Here is a 22,086-nt window from a genome sequence, read left to right on the forward strand (position 1 = left end):
ATGCAGTACCCGGATGTACCGACGCACAGACAAGTGCACAGCCGTACAGAATCACATACGTGGTGAAGAAATAGCGACTTACAGTTCCACAGGGCGTATGATTGACTAATTTGAGTCAGCCGGAATTTTCTTAAGCCACGGTTGTGCCGAGAGTGAAAGAGGAGGCAACACCAAATCTTTGTATATTGAAATCACGGTAAGTTGAGACTCCGGTCAGAAAGACAACCGGCGATATGTATCGTTTGATTTTACTAAAAATGTTGGTCATTCATTTTGTGTTGCATACACTACAGTCATACCTGAGGTTGCACGTGGGAAGCGGTACATTAAGACCGTAAGAAACACACTTTATACGCCAACGGTACGATTTCAGTATGCTGCATGTTTCTTAACTGAATGCGTCGAAAGTTGTGCTTACTAAAAATAACTTTCACGACCTTAGTCCGTACGGTAGTAGCCGCGTCTTCCGGGCGCGCAGGGTTTCATTAATAGCGGAAGTAATTAAATTCGACAACATATTCTGCAGACATCCCCATAAATACACATTTAGCTGTACGGCTCAAGTCTCACTCTGTACCACACTACTTATGAAGGAGTTCTGAAATTGAAACTGCAGAGAATTAAACCCAATAACTCAGAAGAGTCAGTCGACCGGGCGTTGGCGTGTCAAGACCGGTCAAGAAAAACCCTCGTACTTACTATAGCGCCCTATTCCCGTCACTCTCCCGTGTACCTCAATCTTACGTGCACACAGCTAGGTGAGCCAGGGTTTGAAAACTTTTGCTCCTAACTTTATCAAGAAAGAAACAGTTTTGTTCGATGTGGTTGGGGTGTCCATATTACTGCCTTTGTAATAAACTTGATAAAGGGCACCGTTCCCAATACAATTATCTAATATACACTGTATTTATTACAGAAGGGATATCTCAGGATTCACATCAGCTATCATTGTACATCTTGGTTGTTATTATAAAAACGCTAAGTCAATAGAGTAACTTACTTGAGTCCTACTAAATTCCACCATATTGGGACACCACTTTGTTCTATATGTGAGATTGCTTAACGTATCATACAACCTGTCTGCCGAAGTTAACTATGCCACCAAAAGAGTAGTGGCAAAAAAGAGTAGTTTTAACAAAAATGAACATGAAAGGCTAAATGATAATTGAGTTTAAAAATTAAAGACAATTTAGAATAGTAATCTCACATTGAATAATGAAAATTATCTTTTATTTTCATTATTCAGTGTTAGATCACATTCAAAATTTGTTTGTATGTTCATATTTCTTACAGTGTTTGTTGTCTATATTAACAAGGTAACACCTAGTTGCAGTTGGTTGGTGTTAATTCAATGTGGCAACTTTTTAGTCAATCATCTATCCATTCTACTTGAAGGCAATCCTTTCAATAAACAAAGTTTTTAGTCCTTGTAAATGTACCTGATTGACCTTGTACCTGAGAGGAATGCATCATACACCAGATGGCTCATGTCTATGCGGTATTCCTTTCACCCCACATCCAAAGATTCGCTGAAAATTAGTTTTCATCCTGGAACATAACCAGCTTTATTGCTGTTTTTGCCATTTTGAAATATACTAGTTTTGAGCGAATCCAAAGGACTTGATCCTTTGTGAATATTTTATTGGTCAAAACTTATGTCCAGCAGATACAGAAATTAGTGCAAAATTACCACACAGGATACAAAAGCAGCAAATACTGATACAGTGCAGGTCTAAGCATGGAGGTAAAATAAACCTCTCCCATATTTGCACCAGTGCTTGTCATGGCTAAGATAATCAGATTTGGAAAGCATTTAATAACTTATTGCTCTCCATTGTGAAATATATAGAGTATGAATAGTTCAATTGACTAATGTAATACAAGGACCTGTTCTATGATGCTGACCTCTTCAACAGAAAAGACTAATTTTAGACAGTAAAGGCTATAGGCCTTTAATAAATTCTGACTGACAATGAATTATTCCAAGGCCATCGAGACGGATTCTGTGATTGTTGTTTGTAGAATACAGTGTTTTTTATCAGTTTCAAGGTCTGGAAATATATCCATGATTCTGAATGTGTAAGTACATATTTCTATACTGATGAACCAAGTTCAACCTGTGTAAAATACTAGGAATCCTGGTAAGACTTGCTTAAATACTTGTAGAACATCCTCTACAATTTTTTGAATGTATGAATACTGACCTACAGGAATTAGGAGACTGGTCCTGAACCTAAACTCTAGAACTCTTTGTCCTAGGTATTGTGTAACTGCAACGGTAGATTGTATTCAAAGCGACCTACAATGTATTTACAAAAGACTGTTTTCTGGCCTGTTCATGAAGCCAGTAAACAGCCTTTTGTTTTACACAACATTTTTGACCATATTGCTTTTTTTACCAAGTTGAATTTTTTTGAAGTGTCCACAGGACTCAAGGCATCTCCAAAAATGTTGTAAGACATAAGAGTTCAAAGCTACAGGCATTATGAATCATATTTTAAAAATGATATCTATGTTCTTATTTTTGATGGATATTGAACAGATGACTAATGAAAACAAATCACTAATGGAACTTATTCAAAGAAAGTTTTATTCACAGTGACTCTGGAAATAGAGCATGCTGTCAGCCAAATATAGTTGGTACAGGGTTCTCCACAATCTCAGAGATATGGCAAAGCAGGTATACAAGACTGAATCTTTCAGTCTACTTTTAGCTGAGAGGAGGAGGATCAATTGATATTTCTCTTCAATCACTGGCTGTTAGCTTGTTCACGTCTAAATGTGTTGTCTCTCACATTGCTTGTTTCTGATGGAGCTGAATCTGTATATCATATTATAATGTTTATATTTATCAAATAGATGACAATGGTTCAGGTTAGCGTGATTCATCATACATCATGTACTTGAACATCACTGCCATTGCATTAGCCTTTTCAGTCATGAAACCACAAAACTCATGGGACAGTTTGCTTAGCATATTTGTAGAAACAAAACGTCCACCATCTGATGCATTTTACTTGTGAAGGACATGTACAGTTTAATATTACCAGTAGCACCAGGTTAAAATCCCCCATGCACTATTATGAGCTTGTAGCACACAAATAAAAGACAAGTTTCAGCAAATTCATGGAATTTTTATTGGGCAAAAGTCACATTTTTCAGGTTTTACAGCATTCACAAGCAGCATGAAAAATTGAAGTAGCTAGAAGATCACTATGAAACACGCTGCTACTTCAAACACTGTTACTATCAGATATATTAAAATCACCATGTATATGTATGTCTTCACAAGAAAGGTCAGAGACCATCATGAGTATCATGGATATATTAGGAGCTTCAAATTGTGCAAGGTGTTAAAATGATTATGGTAGATCCGTGGTGATTTACTCATTTTAAACCAGTGAATTTGGCTTATTGACAGTGACAGATGAACCAAACAGAAAAAAGTGAAGTTTTTTAATAGCTTCTACATTTATAAAAAGTCTACTATAACAAGTCTGTTTATTACATACAATGCCAAAACATACTATTGCTGATGCAAAAGCAGCTTACGAATCTTGATTATTTTCAAATATAGGTGTCAGTTTTTCCCCCCAAGTCTTCCTTTCCTCTGGTTGGCATATTCACATTGGTTGTGAGGATATATTTAAAATTGTTACATGTTGTCCAAATTCACAATGTCTGACAGTCCGTATGTATATGTAACTAACACGAGACGTTTCTCAGAAAGCATACATTTTGTCATGCAAATCCATGATTATCATCAAGTTTGATCACTTCCAATGAAATGTCAATGTTCTCCAGCCAAGGACGTGAAATTTGGAGGGACAGTACATTTACATACCAATACATTTTTCCATATTCTTTTATTGTGAAAGTTTTGCTTGGTTATAACATATGAATTGATTCCTCAAAAAAGAAGAGTGGTGGTCTACCTCTTACAATGCACTTTTGGAGAACCCTGGGTGTTGCAGTGGCTATTATTGAGCTGTAATATTTCTCAATGAGATAAACTGGTCATTGCAGCACTTGATTAGATTCTGTTTTCAAGCACCTTCAGGTCTACTCATTTCACTTGATATCTTTGAAATTTCCACCTCACGACCAAACTTGATCTCTTCCTATTGTTTTACTACTGGTGGTAATTGTAGTTTGAAAGGGACAATAATCAGTGAGCGATTTAGATGACACGCATACACCTATTTCCCCATTTACACACAACAAAGGCCTCTTTATTTTCATGAAATTTTATTACTCAACTGCTTGGTTCAATAAATGTCTGAATTACTTCTTTATATTGTGTCTAACCTTTTTTCTGTTCCTGCTGTCTGAACTGTTTTTATGAAAGTCTTTAAATGGCCCAGATCAAGTCAGTGTGTGATATTTCTGACCTTGTTTTCAGCAAGAGAAGAGAACAATGATGGTAAAGTTTGGTATAAATCATATTTTGGCTTTGACTGTGATATGTTGTACCGTTAGTACAGTATTCAACCCTTTCAGGCCTAAATCCCTACATGTAGGAATAGCTCTGGTAAGCTACTAGAAAGTCATGACTGAAAGGGTTCAAGTAATATGCGCCTCGAAAGTGAAAGACTTGAACTTTTGCTCAAACTTTCCTCAAAGTTTCTTTCACTCACTCTTTTTCAAAATCAAGAATAAAAATCGCCACAATAGAAACAAACAACTGAAGATTTACAGATATTTGAAATTCAAAATGGCCGCCATCCTCTTGTTACCGCTATGGAGAAAAATAAAATTTTCGAATTTAAAAAAACTAAGCTGTTGAAACGTTTTCTTTTACCAAGAGCTTTAAAATGAGTGGCATATCAGAAAAGAATTGTAAAAGTTTGAGAGTTCAAATGTCTGTCCCGAGGTGCGTTCTACCTTAAAACACATCAAAGCAATGTAGCTATGGTGCATATAGTAATGATATGCTACTGATATTTTTATCACATTGGTGGTTTCTTGAAATCAAATTACTTGCAATACGTAATTGTTAGTTATGATTTCTTTGATGCATATTTTAACACACCAGCAGTGCTTATGTTGTTTTTCCGTACTAGTTATTGAAAAAGGGCTGGGAGTGTACAGAAGCTTCATAAACCCCCTATTTCACAAAGACTAATATCTCCAAATAAAAACCTACAGATCTAATGATAATAAAACACAAGTAAGTGCGTTTTTACTACCACTGCACAGTACAATATGACAGTACGTTAGTCTATAGTATCTCATAAAAGGGAGAATTTTTAATCATGTACAACACAGCACAGCTGTGTGGCTATTGTCTAATTACTCTATCTTCAAACACATATCCAGTAATTACATTTTTATAGAAAATAGATTTCATTCTAATTAACACTCAATGAGAGTTTGTTGCTGAGTGTTCATATATTGATTTTGAACTTCTGTGATTAGTTCACATAATTGATTTTTGTACATTAAATAATCATACCAGTTACTTGTGTAATATTCATGTTTCACCATTCACCCTTACTTGTAACTCAAAACCAATGAGAACAATGTATTTTGCTTGTACCAGCAGGAGTATTAACAAAATAAAAGATAAACTGTTGTGCCAAATTTATGTACCTGAAGGATACATCAAATTTAATAGATCTTGCCCCTTCATATCATAAAAAGAATAAGAAAACCGCACTGTTACAACTACTGTACAGGCATACAATCAGCAAGGGAAATATTCTGAAATAGTGTTCATTTTGTTGGCTATCCGGTGTCCAGATGTACTTAATGAGATCATTCAACAAACATTGCAAGGTCTTTCATTCTGGTGATATGTACAATAATCACATAGATATGAGTCATCTTAACCTTTGACCTATGCAAATTTATGTCTGTGTGGACTTTGACTGTTCCCCCTGCATGTTGCTAATAGGTTGCAGAATGTGTGTCTCGTAATTTATAGGTTTTGATAATAACCTTAGACTTTTTCAGAAGAATCCATTATTATTCTTAATCATATGTAGAGTAGATCATGGCATTATTGATCACCAAATCATGAACACACACACCGGCAGTGTGATTTTCCATATTATATGTATTGATTCCTGCTACAGGTACATATTTTTGCAGGTGTCCCAAATAGACAGTGAATGCCAGCTGGATGTTCACGGCATATTTGTGGAGAAACACATGGCATGCTTCATACTCAAACTTGCATCTCATTTCTCTTCCGTCGTCCTAGAAGTTTGATCTGCCAAAAAAGTGGTCTTATGGAAAAGTAAAATCTTCAAAATTTGTGATTCTGATTATATGCCCTTAGTTTGACCCCAAATTTTATAAGTGTTGTGACGAAATTAGCAGTTTGTATTCAGTTACTGTTAGGATGGTGATGGAACATGTGCCCAAGCCCTGCTCATAAAATGTTCTCGTAATATCAGCTATTATATCTAAAATAATCTACAAGTAGACAGTCACATGCTACAATTATGTCTGATTGAAGAAAATTAGTTACCGTTTATGTATACCAAAAGGAACAGCTGCAAGCGATATAAATTTAAATTCATTCAGTGTTTGTTTTGTACAGTCAACAGTCATGTTACCTTGCCAAATTAGAAGTATTTTCAAAATAATGGTATTTCATACTATTAGGCATGGGGCAAGTGTCCCTTATACATGTAAATATGCTGCATGGTGTAAAGCAGTTTTCTCTCTCAAGGATGCCCTTCGCACAAGGTATTACAATTACTAACATCACTATTAAAATTAAGTACAGGTATGAGAAGGCATAGAAATATTGGTATATGACATTCAGTGTGCCCCCATGTGGTTCTGTCACACTGTCACAGACACTCCTGTCACAATCTGCTGCAATCTATGATTATTTGCCATATGCTCTCTGAAAGACATAGTGACCAACAGACCTGACAACCTTAACTTTCAAACATCAGCATTTGCCACAAAGCAACCATAATTTGTGCCTACAACTCCCTCTACTTCCTTTAGCTGTCCATAGGATACACTGATTGCATTGAGTAGTCTTTTTTGACTTACAAATAATCCACCATATTTTCAACAGTAGCAGCTAGTAAAATTTCCATCTATCAGATCAATGCAGCAACTGCAAATCATCTTTCCAGTCATACTCCCAGGCACTGTACAAACATCTGATAGTAAACAGCTCTCATAAATCAACTCTGTGTGAAAATTCTTATATTACAAGGAATATATATACTCTGTATATATGTATACCATGTGAAGAAGGATGGCTGTAATGTATAAGTTATGAACCAGGTCTGATTAAAGGTATACAGTCACCTGTAATCTAAATAGCCCATATATGGTCAAGGGGGCATTCCTTGGTATTCAAAATGCCCATGTTAGGGCGCTGTCTTTAAAAAGCGGGCCAACTCATTAAAATTGTGATTGGTTAGATTTCTCTTCCATGGTAACAGTGACAAAATTGGAACAGGTGACAGAATACATTGTACCTGTAACTCCTTAACAAATGATGCAGTGAAAATCTATGGCATGTATGTAACTACTCGGTTATTGATTGTCTGCGGCTCATATAACCATTCTTCATGATTAACATAATAGACATGATTTGTTGTGACTGAAATTGATTGAAATAAAGCATACATCACTAAAGATGCATGTAGCTTAACTGACTGTTTAAGTGTAATTACTAATGTGCAAGCTTGATGATAATTGAGCTATCATTTCAGTGCAACAGTACTTCCCTGAGCATTCCCTGCTGATGAATCATGTCATAAAATTTTATTTCATCCAGTGGAACTTATAACATTGCTAAACTGGTACATTGAAATAGGATTCAGAGAATCTCGTGGAATTGTGATCAGGCATATTAGTACACTGCAGTGATCGCAGTGTTTGTCCCTGAAGAATGGCATGTAACAAACTGCAAAGAAGTTAGGAACACATGCACAGGTAGCCATGTACAGAAATATTGATGGTGTCTGAAATTTTTGTCATGCAGTCAGTTGATACGTTGTTGCACGTCCATGGTAAAATGTACATTAGTGATGCTGTCATTTCCCCTAACGGACCATGTTGATACATGTATTTGGAAATTAAAGATTTCCTTCTGTCTAGAGATGTTAAAGTAGGATAGAGAATTCATTGTTTTTGTACTGTCAAAAAATTAAGAAAGTTATGTCATAAATTTCTGTGTTACATTTATACTTGTTATGTGTAGTAATGACAGCATGCAAATATACGGTACTCACCATCCATTGACTCTGTACATGTAGGGTAAATGCACATCTTACAGAGATTCATAAAGGGCCTGAGATAAATGCTGTGTTGATACTCTATGGATAAAGATTGATGATACATTCACATCGATACACATGGCAGTTCAAGGTATCAAAAAAGCCCAATGTCAAGATTGGTATTTTCTGTAACAGTGCAGTGCCTGCCAATGCTATAAGTGACAGAAAATAGTGATCAGTTACATTAACAATACACCTTCGTAATCATCAAATGATACAACTAAATGAAGCAAAGAGTAGCTTTCACCAGTGTGCAGTTTTAATTAATTAATGAAATATTTGTGAGTAACAGAAGGTCAGTCAGGGTTGTTGTATTATGTGTATTAAATGTGCCCTTCCAGTGTCAGGTTCTTAATTTGTTGGATTTAGTGGGCAGGGCATATTTCTTCTCTCGTCTCTACCAAAACATTCGAAAATTTAACTCTTTCAGAACAAAATGTGCAAAGTGTTATGCCAGTGGTAAATAGTCAAATTAATATTGTAATTTCACCATACGCGTATATCATTATATGAATATGGACATTTTTGGCCATTTAGAGATGAATTATTTCATACAGGGTTTTAGAATTTATATTTTATTTGTCAATTTAAGTTGTCCATTATATGGGGAAGGGGGCACACACACCCATACATGTTGTTGTAGTATTGAAGTTGGCACATGTGACAATAAAGCTTTCTCAGGGGAATCCAGGTATGTACATTGACGTTATCACTTCGAATTTGTATGTACATGCTTCCTTTACAAATGACGCTGTTGCAGCCAATTTATGCCATGAAATGCAGCCTATTAGTTTTTCACTCTGACAGCATGGATGTTCATGGTTTTCCCTTTCAATGAAACTCATTTGAATTTTAATGCCGTGTAATATTCCCTTTTATTACGCACATATTTTGCAATACTTATTATTTCCCCTTCAAATTTGAAATCCCTTCAGTGTTATCTGTACACATGAACTGAATCAGACATGTGTACTCATGAATTCAAATTCAATTACAGAATAAAATATCATATTGAGGTGAAATGTTGTTTTGTGCATCTGTAGATGCATAGCAAATACTGTAATTTTTTGGGGTTTGATCAACCTTTGAATTGTAAATGTTTGTATTTATGTAATCATACAACAAGAAAGGAAGAATAAAAATACGAAGTTTAGAACATGTTTAGTAAGCAGATTCAAAGTACGTCTGCATCTCCTGTCTGGGAAAAATGCAATGAAAATGCAATACTGTACTGCGTACAAATGACAAGATAAACGGAGAAATATATTAATGCTATCCCGTGATTCATTTGTATTTTAACAGCAATCATGAATCAATTGAGTATGCAGGCCTTGTCTTTAGAGGCATTTTAATCCTGTATGTCTTTTTATACAGTGATATATCCTGATCTGTAACTGTCTATCATTTCCGTCTCCAGGCCATGCTTCCTGTAGAAGACTGCAATGTAGTCAATTCTTAAAAATTAGTAATGTTGATATAGCTGATCCCTTGAGATATGAGACACTGTAAAATAGCCAACAGTCAGATCAGAATTACATGTACTGTTGGTTCAGTCAGATTTGATTTTTACAAGTATGATATATTACATGCTGTTCAAGGTACACGTAAGATGATGAAATATTCCAAAGGAGCATCACTTTTTAAATTAGTTTATGGTGGTTTCACTCAGGTTACTTTGGACAAACAGTTTTGCAACTTAGTACATGAAAATGATTAATTCAATGTAAGCTTAACATCTGATTTTAAAAACAAGGCATAACACTCCACCATGTAACTCAAGAAAGCCAGGCCTGAAATCTCTAAGAAAAAATTTAATCAACTCTGCAAGATTTGTTGCAGAGGAAGAGTACAGACCTAATATGCATATGCACATGAACACTTGTCAGTCTTCTCTCACCAAAGTATCAAGAGTCTGATGTGTTGTGGTAACTTTTTGAAGTGTAAAGGAATATAGACAATTAGTAAGAGTATTAAATACTATCAAATTTAATCAGAAATTTCCTGTGTTTTACAGGGGGAATGTGTATTGTCTGAGGAAAATGTGATTGCTGGGACAGATGGTGGTTGTCTTGATCCCAGCCAGTGGTAGATTATACTCTCACACATGTAGATGTAGATGTTCATTTGAAGGGTTAGGTATAACAGGTTTCCATTTGTGAAGACACTATTTCAGCTATTTGCCATTCCTGTCCAGAGGATGTACATTAATCACACTTTATTATAGGCTTGTGTGATCATGTTGATGAACATGTACATTGTCCAAAGTGTAAGTGCCTGTGAGCTGCAAAAGTTGTCAAAAGTCTGTCAAGATGTCTTCAATATAATGCGTTGGAGTGATGTTTATTAACATTTTTTGACTGTTACCTCAGTCTTGAAAACACAATTTATAATTTTTCCAGATGATAAAGATAAAATGAACTGCAAGGTGTACCTACAATACAACAGAAAAACAGCAGAAAATGTTCCATCACATACTTGCACATTCTTACAGTTGACATGCACGATGGAATTGCAGTAAAATTATTCACACAAACTTTTTTTATCATTTTTTTTCTCTACAGGTAACCGATGATGTCAGATTTAGGATATCCCAATATTCACTCAGACAATGTAGAGGCTCCCAATGGGCATGACCCTGATGACACCTTTGAGCAGGACTTGAGAAACATGCTGCGCGATGGACCCAACATATCGGACAGCCCGGCCACCATGCAGAGTGGAGGAGTTCATTCCCCCAGTGGTCAGTTTACTGGTATTGACCTCAGTAGTCCGCCTCGGACAACCATTCCCTCCTCACCTCGTGCCATTAGCCCTAGTGATGTGGCTGCCAGTCGTTTAGCCAATCAAAAGTCGGATGCAGGTACATAGATGACAGCCTGACAGACACACTGAGCATAGTTTTGCTGCTTTTCTTTACAAGCATGCGTGTGTGCATGGGTGGCATTGGTGTTCATTTGCATGGTCATGTTTTGTTTAATGGTTTAGTTCAATGCAAAACTTGATTTTCAAATAGCTTTATTGTGTTTTCTTCTTGTCTATAGGGTAAACTCATGGTTCAGGAAAAACTCAGACTAACTAAATATTCCACCAGTTACCGACGTATATATTTGTAGAGCATAAACTATAAAACTACATCAAGCATTTGTAATCAAATTTGTGAAGGATTAAAAAAATTACATCTTATGTGTAGCTGAGTATCATTGATATGCTCACACAGCAGACAGTTCAGGCGTCATGCTTTTTGACTGGTTGCCATAGGTACATGTAACACGTTTTATATGTGTTTGTTGTATTTCATGTTTATTTGTGGATAAAAGTGAGCACGCATGTATTTTAGTTGACAGGTGCATTCCATTACATGTAGGTAAACAGGTTGTTGGCATTTCTACAATGTCAGTAAATGTATCGATGATCACACTGTGTATGTTAGAGACTTAAAACTGGTTCATTTTAAAATAAATACATTTGAAAGAATAGAGGATAGCAAGTTTGAAATGGTACAACTTAACAAAAAGAAGTCAGAATTTATATTTTTACTGAAATTTAAAATGTGAGACATTTCTTGCTGCAAAATTATAGTATAGAGTTTGTGTGTGTGGCTGTATGCTATGTGTTTGGGTGTCTCTTGATTTGTTTTGATCATATTCATTAACTGTGTTGCTCATGTCATGTAACTGCATCTGTGCTGTCCTAAATATTTCACATTTCAAAAAATAATGCTCTCTTTAGTATTTTCACACTCAAAAGAGACCAAACTCCATGGAAACAAACAAGACTGAGCTGGCTAACCACTCCATTGCGGCATTCACCTGGCCTACCTTGGCGGACTTTAACAATCTTCTTCACCTCAAACAGTACTGTTGTGACGTTTTTGTGTATCATTCCTCTTTTACACTCAGTGAGCTGCAAGCGTGGCTCACAGTTTTCCATTTTGTCCATCAAGAATGATAGCAAATCCTGTACTGCTCACGTCTCTCAGACTCTATCATGGAAATTAGTAGGCCAATGTACTTTGAACTGCAAAAGTATTACGTAAAAGCAATATACATATAGTTCCAGTTTGATTTATGTAGTTGACACAAATGCAAATGCTGTGAGTGTCCTAACCCCATATGAAAATCAGAAATTTCTAATTTCACATTTGTTTGGTGTAAACTGGAAAAATGTGGATCTTGCACATTTTAACACTGAGTGAGATTGAATACATTTAGAAATGCCAGTGTTTGATCAATGCATTAATCAAACTGTCTACAGACTGAAATTTTTTACATGATCGTGGTGTCATGCATATCCTTTATCACTTGAAAATGTCACAACACTACAACCTTGACTGTCCTCTGTTTATATACATTTGTACTTCTAAGGCTTGTATAACATGCTAACCACTTTTTCAAATGCACTAGACAAAATGTACTTTTTTCAGTGGCACTCACTCACAGACATTATGTCCATAGTCCAGAAGTACCAAATTTATTTATATGTTTGTCAAGATACTGTCAAAACTCAATTGTTTGTCATTACATTGCAGTGTTCTTTGATCTCTAACAAACACTGCCTAACAATTGTCTGACAACTGCTTACCATGCTATCTGAATTCGACTTTTTTGGGCTGGGGCAAGCCAAAATCATTCCAGCATCAAGGCGTAAAGTAGAAGGCACCTGGGACAAATAATCAAACTCTCAAACTTTTACAATACAATTTTGGTCCACCACTTGTGGGGGCTTATTTTGAATCCTATGGAGAAAATGAATTTTTCACAGGCTTCAGTTTTTATGAAAATCAAAAACTATTTTTCCCACAGAGATAACAAAGGGATTGCAGCCATTTTGAATTTCAAGTGTCAAGAAATATTTCTCAGTTTGTTTCATCCAGTACCAAATTTGCATGGCAATCCCTGATTTGTATTCCTGATTTCAAAAGGGAATGGTTTAAAGTTTCCTTGAGGAATATCTGGGCAAAAATTTAAGTCTTTCAATTTCGATGCGTGAGCTATCATAATAAATTTATTGCTTGCAAATATCTGGAAATTTTGACAGTATCATCCTCTCAAACACTTTCTTGTACACAAATATTGTCAAGAGGAATCTTCCCGCACACCTTTATTCATGTATTTACTGTCACCCTATGTCAGACATACATTGCTGTATTTTCCTACCATTTTACTCAAAACCTTGAAATGGGTTCTTGCCCTGCAATCACTAGATCACCCAGTTTGTATATCTACTGGTAATGCATGAGGGTAAAGACAAGTACAAACACAAGCTCGCGAACATTTGTAGCTAGCACTGGCTCTTCAACATTGAAAGATTCAGTCTTGCATTGGTGCTGTACCAACTCCAACCCTATTACCGGCAGAGATGGCAAAGCACCTACAGTACATGTACACATGACTGAATTATTCAAGCTGTGGCTCTTCTGGCAAACAAGAGAATGTAGTTGAAAATGTAGAATTGAAAGTACTGTACAGGCTTTATTAACACACTAATGACATACAAGGCACATTGATAGTACTGTGAAAACAGGATTGCAAATCTGATATTTTTTTTTGCGTGGGCAAATTTAATGTCGTGTCATACCAATTATTATTCAGCTCACAGCGTATTTCCTGAAATAACTGATGAAGTATCCGACCTGATATTTCATTATTAGCCCAGCCTCAAATAACCACATGTAACACTTTCACACCAAAAGTCTGGTCGCATCCCCATTGATTAACATGGTGCAATTGGGCCAAAATTCATGCAACAAGGAATTGAAAGAGTTATATGCATTTTCCAAAAATTATTTTACATATGTCCAAAGTGCATTCAAGTTCAAAATGAGAAAATCCCGACTAACTTCATGGATGGGGCGAAGTCTTTACAGTACCGGTGGTAACTTATAATCTAACTTCTATTTATGTCAACTTTCCCTTCCATGTTAAAATGACCTGCTAGATGGTATGGTAGAAGACAATGATACCTTTCCTCCTGCAAGTATGTGGCTGCTACAGCAAATATATCATTTCCCCTTTCATCTTGACAAATCTTTTTTTGTGTATCTCTGACATGTCAGCGAGTGAGTGAGTGTTAACATATGACACAATTCACAAGCCCTTATCTTTGGTGCTGTGTATTTTGTGTCAAAAGTCATGACACTGTTTAGTAATTTCATGCTACAGTGTTTCTTCAAATTTATAAACAAGAAAGGTAGGTTAGCAAAAATTTGTGTAAGTAGCTTAGGGTAGTTGTTATACCTTACAAATTTCTGTGGATAGAAGAAATGTATCTACATGTAGCAGAGAATTCCATTCATTATTATATGCAACATACATGTATGTTAAATTTGTTAAATGTTTATCAGTCGGAGTGGCAGAAACTGTAAGTGTTAAAGAGTGTGATTTTACTGGTAACCTTGTCTAGTTCTACGTGTTGAATCGTACTGTTGAGAAGATCATACTTGTAATACACTTGTCATATACTGACAAGCATCCTGCAGTGTCCAGTGTTTGAGGTTATCAATGCAACCTGACATGTTTATCATGTGCTTGTGACTTACATTGCACATTTAGATTCATTCTGTCAGATTTTGTTTTCGCCCAAAAGCAAGGCAGTTGCTCATGCTTTATCAGGTAAAGGTGCAATACCAAGTAACGTTTATGGAAATACATAAAAAAGTGAAAAGTTGCTTCTACAAGTATCTATTCTCAAGAGCAGTCTAGAAACCTTAGTTCATAGGCATAAGTCATAATTTATCGTAATAGTAAGCAGTTTTTGATTGTAATGTTTTTACATTACACAATGCTATTTATGTCTCTGTTATCTTTGTTCCTTAGCTTCAAAACCAATGGGTGACTCTATGTACAAATCTAGCAGTCCATCTTATGCCTCCAGCACTGCAGCATACAACCCAAGCAAAGGCACTGTCTACAGCAGTGGTTCACAATACGGCAGCAGCCAGGGCTCTGCTGGTGTACCAGGAAGTCAGCGATTCTTAGAAAATTCAAAATCCAAACTGGATGCCCTGAAGACCTGGGGTGTGTCGACGTACAAGTGCACAAGACAGATCATCTCAGAGAAATTAGGCAGGGGGTCCCGGACAGTCGACTTACAACTGGAAGCACAGATTGAGGTTCTGAGGGACACCCAGCGAAAGTATGCCAACATTCTCCGGTTGTCCAAGGCTCTCACAAACCACTTCTACCAGGTGGTGCTGACGCAGCGTGCCCTGGGAGAGGCTTTCACCGACCTGGCCGTGAAGTCGCCAGAGTTGCAGGAGGAGTTCACCTACAATGCCGAGACTCAGAGGAATCTATGCAAGAATGGGGAGACTCTTCTAGGAGCTTTGAATTTCTTCACATCAAATGTGAATACCCTGTGTAATAAAACCATGGAGGATACCCTCATAACAGTCCATCAGTATGAGTCTGCTAGGTAGGAATAAACTTCTTTGTCATTCTGTTGTGAAATGCTTCGTCCACAGAATTTTCGGCAGGGGAAAACACTAGCCATAGTGTGTAGCCAGTAAGAGGCTGTAAAAGAGTCTAGGGACAACACCTTCTTCATACTATTATGTACACATTGTGTAATATTGGTGATTAATGTGGTATGTTAATGAGATGCTTTTAGTTTAGATATTGAGTTATTGACAACTATGTAGAAAAAGGTATAAACCTGAAATTGCACTTGAAAAATACTTTGTGATTGTGCGCATTTCTTGTGAATAATGACTTGATATTCCTTGCAATAGGCAGGCCTTTCATAATTATCTAATGGAGACATGGTTTGCAGATTATTGTCAGAGTGTCAGTGCTGCTTTAATTATCTCCCACAAGTTATGTTTTGTACTAACTTGAGCAAGTATACAGTGATGCTCAATTCATCATGCATTAAGAGTTATAGCACGACAGTTGAATCTCCGTAATTATGTTCCCATGTAACCAAATTGCCCAAGAATCCCTTTGAGCAGAAGCAAAATTTTAACTTTTGTGGAACTAGATATGTTGAGTGTTGTCTGTTAACGGAAGGGTATCATGCCCTGGGTAATCTCTCCACATCAACATAAATGGTAATATTTTCCCTTCAGAATTGAATACGATGCATACAGGACAGATATGGAAGCACTGCAGTTGCAACCAAGGGACTCTGCAACAGTAGGCAAGGTTGAAGAGGCCAAACGGAAGTACAATGTGCACAAAGAAAAGTTTGATAAACTGAGAGGGGATGTTGCAATCAAACTAAGATTCCTTGAAGAAAACAAGGTAAAGCCATGGTTTTGATACTCTATTAGCTGTAACCTTCGATGTATTGTCCCTTTACCTCTGTCCTATTTTGTAAAACACATTTATGTTCAACTCACAGGGGTTCACCATGTCAGCACAGCCATTATGTGTGCAGTGTACAGTGTTATTAATTTCGCTTGTCTGTCATGTATTCTAATGTTTGTTGTGAATCTGTGTTGTTGTCACCATCAGAGGAGAAAAAACTACATGTGTACACTTCAGCATAAGATTATCGTGGTTGATTGGTATCTCCATGCTGACTGTGACATGTGTTCATTGAAAATGTAAAGCACTGTTCTTAAATTTTTCTGTTGGTTCACTTTGGAAAAAAATTTAACCTGTGCAACCTTTCTTTTGTCACATTTAAAAAAATTAGTGTAGCTTCACTAGATTTTATATAGTACTGTTAACATACATGTAGAGCAAATAAGAAAGGGAGGTAGTTTATCCTTTTTCTTCCAAGGAGTGACAATTTACATGTACTAAGTCCAACATAGTTCAAAACAACCCAATACACAAATACATGTAACTTGCAATTCAACCATCTTCAATAATTTCTCACGTCATTTAGGCTGAGTACACTCAGTAGCAGACAACAAGGTTTATCAGTTGTCAGTGCCTTGGTACTGCTGTACTTAACACATTAGTTCAGAATCATGTCATCACACATCTCCAGAAAACTTCACTTTTACCTGGTTCTAATGACTCACTGATTCAGTATATGTAGACTTGTATGCCTTGTAGCTGTTCAAGAGTATATTCCTCTGCCTATAAAGAAGTTTGTAAACGATCAATTTTAACCTGTGAATTTCCAAACCTTTCTATGAGTATTGGCAGTAATCCATTTATAGGCTTCTGAACACAAAGACACCATTTCACCATCTTTGGAATTAGTAGCATGTGAACATTGCATAGGCTTTCTTTGTCTTTGTGGCTCTCAGTCCATGAAATCATGATTGGCATTTCTGGTAGATATTATATGTTGCCATTGAATTACAACAATGGCAGAGTTTCAAAACAGGATGTAGCTATTTGTAATACAAGGTTATCACTATTGTTTATAGCATTTTGCTGTTATGCATCAAAATAGGGTTTTGTGGTTGTAGGTGCTCAAGGTTATACTCTATCTCAACTGTAGATTATTGAAAGTAACTGCCACAGCCAACAAGTGCCTGACTTTGTCACATTGAAATTATTCTGTAATTATTTGGTTAGTCATCCCCCATGGATTTCATTATTTGAATGAAAAGTAGAATTCCCTTTAATTTGGTTCTAGTATTTTACAACAAATGTGTGCTCTAAAGACATGAAAGAATTATAAGTGATTCTATTTATGATACAACGTAGTGCCATCTGTTCGATCAATTCTCAATACTGTCATGTGTATACCATGGTGTTGCCTTTGTTTTCTCAAATCAATCATTCTATCTACCTTCCATTACAACCCATTTAGACTGCAGTATTATATGTGTGTTTATGTCAGTGTGCATGATGTATATTGCATAGAAATCAGTGCAGTGGCGTGGGCTTTTTGCATGGAATGCTTGTAACAATGGGCTGTTACCGGTAATGTGAAACATTCCTTGAACTGTTGCCATGGTTAAAGCGATCCTTCACTATGTATATATCTATCTCTAATGTAGTATTTTGTTATGCAGACACTTTTCTATGACTGTCATTAAAATCCTCAGATACCTTGAACTTCCAACATGCACTGTTCATGCGTGTACACATAGAGCTGTATGTTTCAGTTTGTACAGTGCCATAGAATTCTGTTTGGTCTGTGATATCATAATGCAATGGCAATGACATCACAACAGTTGAATAGCGTATGTTAGGCAACTACACCACTAGTTCAAGCAGTTATGAGAACTGCCTTGAAAACGCCATGTTCATAAATGAAAAGTTATGCTGTGTGCCGTCATACATCTTAGATAGTTTTATATAAAAGGAGACATTAGTCATAAGAGGACGATGTCACAGTCTTTTAACATTTTGTTTTTGTTTTGCACACAATGGTGTTGGGTAAAATCTTCTGCACGCCTTACATCATGGGCATGATTAACAAATCATTTATTACTGATACACACAGAAAATTAAAGATGCATTGCTATACAGTTGTAGGTGAATGATGTACAACATATACATCGTCTCTTTCAAGCCTTTTAAATAGCTAATGTTACTTTTTATCGTCTTTTTGACAGGTGAAAGTGATGCAAAAGCAACTACTATTATTCCACAACGCAATATCTAGCTACTTCTCTGGTAACCAGCAAGCATTGGAGGCAACACTTAAACAGTTCAGCATTAAACTGAAGCCGCCGTCAGAAAACCAACCCTCTTTCCTGGAAACTGATCTTCAAGACCAGCGCCACTAGATAAACAGCTCTTGCAAGATGTGTCACTCGTCATACATATGGTATGATGATGGTCTTATACCTGTCACCCCTGCATTCCCTGTACTGTGGAACAATCTCATTGTTAATTATGGTAGATTATTCCATACTATAGGCACCATAGGGTGACATTGTTATCATATATCTGTTACTGTTTTGTGAACAGTCCCTTGCAGGTGTATCCCAGATATTTAGAAGGCTTGCATATTTACCTTGTATGTGGCCCATTACTTTATGTAGCCGACACAGGAAATGGTTGAATAAGTATGGCAGCCAAAACTTTTTATTTTGTTGTTTGTTTTACATGGAAAAACTTTGGTGCCAGCCATTAGAACTCTGAGAGAGAGAGAGGGTACATTAGGTTGTCTCAGAATAGAATACCTGATGCCAACTTGCACATTTTTGTTTTCAACAGCTTGCATTACCAAGCTGCTCCCACATAATGTAACATGGTCATTGCATGCTGTGGCTAAAATTTCTCAACAGACAGACTAAATTTCATATCGTTTTGCCATATCATATTACAAACTGTACAATCAGGGTAACCGTTCCACGCTTATGTACTAATGTTATCACGCATACTTCTGATCTCCTTTAGAGAGAACCCACAGCTCCACTCAATAATATTCAACCAACCTATTATACCATAATTGTGTATATATGATCACTTGAATAAATCTATTTCATCTTCAAGATATTTCCAGCTACTCTTTCAACTTTGCTTCAAATGTGCATAGTGATGAAATTGAAATCATTTTGGATGTGATTTTCACTGTTCTGTCTTTTTTTAGTGACACTGCAAGTCCACACTTTGCAATAATGTTACATCCAAGTGGGTTTATATATATGCATAGGTGGTGTACATTAGCAAGTATTCTTTCGTCTTTTTTTTCTTCAAATTTGGTCCATTGTGATTTTTACCAGTGTTGTGGGACCTGTACACTGTAAAATTTAGGTGAAGGGACTAGAAAAATGATTTGGCACAATATGGTAACTGTTAGCAACTTCTATATCTCCAGCACTGCTGTTTATAAAGCTATGACATAGAACATTTGTGTTTAATATGTCCATGTATATACGCAGGAAATGTTACGCAAAGCAGAAGTAAATTTTATGCATGTCTTTCCGTAATACTGGTATGTAATGTGGTTCTGTATCAAATGTATGTGTCATTTCTTCTCCTAACGTAGCAGAAAAATGTGGACAAATTAATTGAGGCAGTAGCAGCACTTGTGTGTGCTTGAACATGGATGTTTTGTATCATTATATACTGTATAAGCCTTCACAGGCAGTCAGTTTTAATCAGAATGTAATAAATTCAGTCCCAATCAAACTGGGAGGCAGTGATACCATGAATGTGAAGATATAGATGTTGAAGTGTATGAGACTCTGTACAAGTTTGTCTCAAAGACTTACAGCCATTCATAGCTTTCCATAGTGACACTTATCGTGTCCTTCCCACAAAGCATTATAAATGTTGTAATTGGTGTTATCGAAATGTAGGCTAGGTGCTATTAGTGCTGTTGTAACAGCCCCTATTTTGTCAATTTTTGACCCATTTCAAGAACAAAAAAGAAGACGTACTCCTCTGTTGGAGAAGATATCTCATTTTATTATCGGTACATGACAAATGCCCAGTCATGGGACAGTGTTGTTCTCAATTTGGCACATCATACCCATTTTTTGTGAAGAATTCCTTCATATTGCTTTCCTATGTCAGTGACTGTCTTCTCTAGCTGTTGTCCAGTGGAGTATTTGCTAAAATAGAACATCCATCTCTACCATGTTGTCCAAAGGAATGATTGCTTAAATAAAACGTACATCTCTTTGTCGTCCAGTAGAGTGTTTGCAAAAAATAGAAACCCAACGTTTTCCATAATGGGAGTTCACTAATTGTCTGTATTGTTCTGTTCAATGTCAAGTATACTATGTTCTACACAGGCTCTGTAATCTACCAGGTGGAGCAGTTGCATAAATACACTATCCTTGTGCTCTACCTTCACATTCTTACCGATACAACTTTATATAGTTGAGAGACAAGTGAGAGTATGGAAATACAGTATTTTTAGAATTTCAATCTTTTTCCTTCAAATTCTGTTTTAGAATTCACAGAGTAGCATGTTTTTCTTTAGGCAAAACTTGTAGATATACTATGTACTATACTTTTGCAACTCTTGTCTGTACATTACAATTTTGACAAACCTTTAATTTATTGGGGGAAAATATACAGTGATTTACTTTTTTGCATACAAAAAGCAATCCATGAATTATAAAAAATAAATTTTTACACATAGGGTGTAATGTCTATGGTAAATTGAAGATTACTGATGGCAGATTTTGTCATTTTATATGTTCTGTTTATATTTGTGCGGGATCAACCTTTGAATGTTGGTAGGGTTGCCCGACATTTTGGCAAAAGGTGTCATTCCAATACACAGGGAAGGTGGGATGAAAACATTTTGGTTCAGAGGGATGGGAAAAATTGCCAATTGCATTATGAAATAAGTTCATCGAGACTTTTTGAGATTTTGAGTCGTTTGGTTGTTTACTTAAAGCAAGTATCACATGTAGGATTGTACATGTTGCTTAATCTTCGTAGTAACAAAGCAGGGAAGGAGGACATGACTGGTGGGAAACTTTGTATATATTATACAGCTTTATTCTGTACCTGAAATGTCTGAGAAATACTCAAGCTGTGAATGCTGATGTTATTTCACTGGGTTCTAAATTGATCTGTAACTTTCAATGTGTCATGACGTTCCTATGGAAGGTAGTGTATCAGTATTTTGTGGACATGTGTTCCTGTGTGTCAGCTGTGGTTTATGTACTGATGTGATTTTGAAGGATGTTTTATTGTTTTCCTCTCTTCACTGTGTAATTACTGTAGCATCAAAAGCATGGCAAAGTAAAGTGATATTTAACAAAAATACCTACGATTACTGTGTTGAGTTCCTGCGTTTTCTGATGAAAGACTGTATAATGACAAACAGTAAAAATTTCTTCAATGAATGTTCAGTGTTTAAACAATACTGGTATGCACATTAAAGAAAATCTGCAGGTTGAATAACTGCACACACACAGTTACAACACTCTTTCAAGGCAATGGCTCCAATCTGACTTTAACACCAGTCTTTCCACGGTCAATGTGTGTTGTCCACGAAAACTGCTACTTGT

The 22,086-nt window shown here is 36.3% G+C and overlaps 1 protein-coding gene across 4 annotated transcripts; it reads left to right on the forward strand.

The window, feature by feature from the left end:
• The first annotated feature begins 4 nt into the window (after positions 1-4).
• Positions 5-21,839, forward strand: LOC139131381 (arfaptin-2-like). Of its 4 annotated transcripts, none has more exons than XM_070697402.1 (7): positions 5-196; positions 10,817-11,115; positions 14,193-14,231; positions 15,071-15,668; positions 16,321-16,495; positions 18,721-20,663; positions 20,854-21,839. In XM_070697402.1, exons 2-6 carry the CDS (start codon positions 10,824-10,826, stop codon positions 18,892-18,894), a joined length of 1,278 nt encoding a protein of 425 aa, XP_070553503.1. In that variant the 5' UTR covers positions 5-196; positions 10,817-10,823; the 3' UTR covers positions 18,895-20,663; positions 20,854-21,839. The 4 variants fall into 4 exon arrangements, with proteins under 4 accessions (XP_070553503.1, XP_070553504.1, XP_070553505.1 ...); XM_070697404.1 differs by having other exon boundaries at positions 15-196; positions 10,817-10,995; XM_070697403.1 differs by lacking the exon at positions 14,193-14,231.
• The last annotated feature ends 247 nt before the right edge of the window (positions 21,840-22,086 follow it).

Source organism: Ptychodera flava, chromosome 4 (assembly GCF_041260155.1).
Source record: "Ptychodera flava strain L36383 chromosome 4, AS_Pfla_20210202, whole genome shotgun sequence".
In the NCBI taxonomy this organism is placed as follows: Eukaryota; Metazoa; Hemichordata; class Enteropneusta; family Ptychoderidae; genus Ptychodera; species Ptychodera flava.

Excerpts from the sequence above, each read along its gene's own strand:
- LOC139131381 (XM_070697402.1), top strand. The coding sequence starts at position 10,824 with ATGATGTCAGATTTAGGATATCCCAATATTCACTCAGACAATGTAGAG. Across the intron at positions 15,669-16,320 it reads CATCAGTATGAGTCTGCTAG|AATTGAATACGATGCATACA; the intron begins GTAGGAATAAAC and ends TTTTCCCTTCAG. Across the intron at positions 16,496-18,720 it reads GATTCCTTGAAGAAAACAAG|GTGAAAGTGATGCAAAAGCA; the intron begins GTAAAGCCATGG and ends TCTTTTTGACAG.